This window comes from Lactuca virosa, chromosome 3 (genome assembly GCF_052849685.1).
Source record: "Lactuca virosa cultivar CGN04683 chromosome 3, Lactuca_virosa_CGN04683_v6, whole genome shotgun sequence".
Lineage (NCBI taxonomy): Eukaryota > Viridiplantae > Streptophyta > Magnoliopsida > Asterales > Asteraceae > Lactuca > Lactuca virosa.
This window is the reverse complement of record NC_136428.1, coordinates 40,093,805-40,098,568: the sequence shown is the minus strand read 5'-3', so window position 1 is coordinate 40,098,568 and position 4,764 is coordinate 40,093,805. Positions and strand designations below refer to the sequence as shown.

The following is a 4,764-nucleotide window of genomic DNA, read 5'->3' as shown; positions in this document are numbered from 1 at the left end:
ACACCGATCTAGCCTCCGCCTAACACATACGATAATTATCTCTAATTAACACTTCAATCACAACTCTAAATAACTAAAGGCTATTCTCTCTCTCTCTAACTCTTGGAATGGGTAAAAGACCATTCTACCCCTCCATGGGCTCAATAATCCATGTCTTGACCAAACCCTAAAGTCAACAGAAGTCAAAACTTGAGTCAATAGTTCATATTGACCCGAGTCGTCGAGTGCACCTATGTGACCCGCCGAGTCCCCTTGTTCCTTCAGAAAAGTCACGAAAACCAGACCTAACTTGTCGAGTTGTCTCATCAACTCGCCGAGTTACTCATGTCCAGACTCATCGGGGAAAACCCTAGCCGACTCGTCGAGTCAGCTCATTGACTCGGCGAGTCCATTCGGGTTATATTCTCATTCAGACGTTCAAAAGCAGATCTACCACTCCAAACTCTAGATCTAGCATCCCAAGGCTCGAATGTCACGTAAAGCTGCAAGCTTTACGTTCATGCATGGCATATTAGGCTCATAATGCTAATACAAGCTCCAACAAGGGTTAGATGCACAAGAGCTTGCCTCTAGCTCAATAAAGCTCTAGTCTTTGGACTCACAAGGCCTCCTACAGTCCAGATCTGAGGTTCCAACCTCAAACCATGCTCAAATGACTCAATGGCACAATATAGATGGGAGAAAACCCTAGAAACTCGCTAAACCAAGATCTCATAAGGAAATGATCAAGTTAGCATCTTTTTTCCTCCAACTGAAGCAAATCTCTGAAGAATCTCTGGATCCAAAAGCCTCCTCTTGATCCAAGCTTTGATGCTCCTCACTTCTCCTCCAAAAGTGCACTAAAACCACAAGATTAGCCTCTCTCTTTCTCTTTTAGCTCATTAACACGATTAGGGTTTCACACAGGGGAGTAGGGTGGCCGATGAGGCGGAAATGAGGGCTTAAGGCCCTTTAAATAGGACACAAACCCGGAGATTGAGGGTTTCCTCACACAGCGCCAACTCGGCGAGTCGGCTGTCTGACTCGTCGAGTTGGTCATTAAACCCATGTGGCCAACCCGTCTCTACTCGACGAGTTGGGCATCCAACTCGGCGAGTCACTCAGTCAACCCTAAAAATATAAATAAATATTATACCTGAGAGTCGGGATGTTACACTTTGAGGTAGGACGGATGAGAAAAACAAAATTTGTTGGGTTGCCTGGAAGCATGTTCTTGCGAATAAGGAGTTTGGTGGTCCAGGTGTTGGCTCTCTTAAGAGCCTCAATATTGCTTTACTTTGTAAATGGATTTGGAGGTTAAAATCAGAGAAATCTTCTCTATGGCAGCATGTTGTATGTGGGATTCATAACCTTTATCACAAACCAATTTATAATCTGTCCAAGAGATCTATCCCTGGAGTTTGGAATAATCTGGTGTCTCTATTGAGCTTTTTGGGAGAGCTGGGCCTCGACTTTTATTATTTCGTCTCTACCAAAATTGGATCAGGGCGAAATACCCTGTTTTGGCTTGATAATTGGATTGGTGATGGAAATTTGGCCTTTAGGTTTCCTAATTTATATGCTTTGGATAAACGCAAGACTTGTTTTTTGGCAGATAGATTTTCTTCGCATGGTTTTTTATGGGCTTGGAGGAAAAAACCCAGCCTTCCCGTGGAGATGGTAGAGCTGGCCCATATCTGTCGGCTCCTCGATGGGCTTACCTTGTCCTCGGAGCCTGACTCTTGGAAATCCAAACTTTCTAGCGACGGGCAGTTCTATGTTCGAGACATTCGTAAGCTTATCGACTCCAAAGTTACTGTTGGGACTAATAGTCCAACCGTTTGGCTGCATCTTGTCCCCTTAAAAATTATCTGCTTTGTTTGGAGGGCTAGTTTGGATAGTATCCCTTCCTCCATGGCTCTTTAAGGAGGGGTGTAGGTGTAGCTTCTACTAGGTGTCTCTTTTGCATTAATGGTGTGGATGAAACGGACCACTTGCTTATTGCTTGCGATTTCGCTAAGGAGGTGTTCAAGTGGATTTTTAAGTGGTGTGATGTCCCCTTCGTCTCCTTCTCTTCGGTCTCTGAAGCCTTGAATTTTGCTGCTAAGTGGGGAAATTGCCCCAAAAAAAGGAAGGTCTTTCTTACCATCATGTACGGAGGTTTGTGGTGTATATGGAAGGGCCGGAATGATAAGCTTTTTAATCAGGTGCTTACAACCCCTGCCAAAGTTGCAGACAATATTATTACTATGGTCTTTGGGTGGGTTGAGCATAGAGGTAATTTTGGTAATTGTAATTGGGCAAATTGGTGTTGTTCTCCGTTTAATGTCTTGTAGCTTTGTCTTGGTTGGGGGTGTGGGGATTGGAGATGCTTTGGTGTTGTGTTTTAGTTTAGTTGTTTGCCGAGTCTTTTTCCTTGTAAGGCTTCGACCCTTGTCTTTTATTTATAAAATTTCGCAGTTTCAAAAAAAAAATGACAAAACATACACAATTTACTCTTACTTCACAGTTCACACTATGATTAACATGTTCCAATTTACTCGGCAACAACAACACGATAAATGCCACATCAGAATCATTATATTTATCAAAGAAGATACATTTGAGCAGATGTAGTCATTTAGGAAGTACAACTCCATAGCTTCTTTCATTTAAGATGACAAAACAAAATCATCAATTTCTCTTCCCATCAATCTCCTCTTTACCATAATCCAGTCAACCAGATGAATAAATTATGATAAACTATGATTCAGCAGGTTGTTCCTCTGAAGTGGTTTCCTCATTACTTTCAGATTTATCACCCGATTTTTCACTAAATTTCAAAATAATCGCTCTCCCAAGCAACTCCTACATAAAAACAGAAGTAAAAAGGTTGAGACTTTTCAAGATTGGTATACAAATGACAAATGAATCGATTACCTTCCCATCTAAGGCCAATCTTGCAGAATCTGCTTCTTCTTTTGAGGAAAATGAAACAAACCCATATCCAGCTGAGTTTCCAGAAGGGCTGAAAACAACCCTAGTGGAAACAGGATTGAAATCACCAAAGAATTGTTTAAGATTTGAAGCCCTAACTTTCCATGCAAGATTTGATACAAACAGCTTATGGCGCGTCTCACCCACACCTGGTAAAGATGGAGATCGAGGTGGTGTTGGTTTCTTGAATTTCTTAGCATATTCAACTTTCAGAATCCTACCCAAAAGTTCCTACACCAACAGAAATCAAGAATTATCGTAAAAAAAAAACGACTTTTGAAGTCAAATGGAGAACTGATTTCTGATCGAAATCTATCAGATTTGTGATAACAATCATCGAAAACTCTCCTTTGTGTGATCTAGAAACAAATTTTGCGCCTGATTTACTTAAATAAGAATCTGAGTAACAAGAAAAAAGGTCTATTTTGACTAACAATGTAGGTCAAATGTAGGCCCTTATGAACATTTCTAAGCCATACCACCAAAGTTTTGCATTTTGAAGACTCAAATTCATGATTAAGATTAAATCGAACTACTTTAAAAAACTGTTAAAAACATTAGGAAAAACTTACATGGGAATCGAATTTCTTGATTACAGCCATAGCCTCTTCACCAGAAGACATTGTGATAAACGTAAACCCTCTCTTCCCATCCTCCCTTTTTATTATCTATAACACAAAAAATATATAAATAAATTTCAACCGAAAATCACAGTATAATACAAATTGTACCCAATAAAACACTGAAAGAACATATGTGTGATGCGAAGAATTAAACCTCAATATCTGCTACGGTTCCGCATTCGCCAAATAGATTCTTGATATCAGCAACAGAGAAAGACCATGGAAGATTAAGAACAAAAAGCTTCCTTTTGTTATCTTCTTTCTCGGTTTGTTCCAATTTCTCTTCTTCTACTACTGAAATCTCTTGTTCGATTGCTGAGGATAAGCATACCTGGAATTTTCTTGAAATTGGAAGAGGGAGGGGATAAAGAGGGGATTTGAGGATAATTTTGGCCTTGGTTGTGGGAAATGAAATTGAGAGATTTAATTTTGTTGGGAAAAGTAATTGGGCGTTTGGAGAAGACGAGAGATGGAAGTACGAGAGCTTGAGTGATTCAAGTGACGCCATTTTTGTTTCCCTCCTTTGAAGAAAGGATAAAGGAAACAAATAATATATTGTGTTTATGGTGTTTTGTTGTGTTTTCTTGGATTTGGTAATTGGTGGGTTGTGGCCCAAATATCCAAAATGGGCTCCTATGTCAACTATAATGTACTAATATAATGGAACTATCAATTTACACTCAACTCATTACTCATCAATCCATTTTCTTTTTTTTCTTTTTACTAAAAGATTTAATTTCTTTTCTTTTTACACAATATGATCCAATCTAGTTTTTCAAATTTGTTAACTATCTAACTTATACCAATCTTTTATTAAATAAATATTATTTATGATTATATTTAACATATTATAAGCAATTTTTTATTTTGAAACAAATAAATTATCTAAATATAAAATTAGATAAAAAAATCTTCTGTATTCATCAAACATATTTAATAAATTAGATAAATCAAATTATAATCAAATATAAAATTATATGTATGGAATATGCAAACTATATAATCTTAAAAAATCAAGACTAAAACTTAAATTTCGATATACATGCTGTAAATATGAAATCAAAAAACAATAAAAATCAAAATTTAATATTGAATGTGAAATATTTCAATTTATACTTTATTTATTAGAAAAAAATCCTATTTTTTTATTAAAAGTTTTAATATTGGATATGAAATGCGTCAATTT

The 4,764-nt window shown here is 37.5% G+C and overlaps 1 protein-coding gene across 1 annotated transcript; it reads right to left on the bottom strand.

The window, feature by feature from the left end:
* Window positions 1-2,453: 2,453 nt before the first annotated feature.
* Window positions 2,454-4,121, bottom strand: LOC145165520 (28 kDa ribonucleoprotein, chloroplastic-like). Its single transcript, XM_079084252.1, has 4 exons — window positions 3,733-4,121; window positions 3,528-3,623; window positions 2,899-3,186; window positions 2,454-2,826 (listed from the first exon to the last, which is right to left on the bottom strand). The coding sequence occupies exons 1-4, from the start codon at window positions 4,084-4,086 to the stop codon at window positions 2,722-2,724; spliced, it is 843 nt and encodes a 280-aa protein (XP_078940378.1). The 5' UTR covers window positions 4,087-4,121; the 3' UTR covers window positions 2,454-2,721.
* Window positions 4,122-4,764: the final 643 nt, after the last annotated feature.

Coding starts and splice junctions, on each gene's coding strand:
- LOC145165520 (XM_079084252.1), bottom strand. CDS start 4,086: ATGGCGTCACTTGAATCACTCAAGCTCTCGTACTTCCATCTCTCGTCT. Junction 3,624..3,732: donor GAACCGTAGCAGATATTGAG/GTTTAATTCTTC, acceptor TTTGTGTTATAG/ATAATAAAAAGGGAGGATGG. Junction 3,187..3,527: donor TCAAGAAATTCGATTCCCAT/GTAAGTTTTTCC, acceptor CTGTTGGTGTAG/GAACTTTTGGGTAGGATTCT.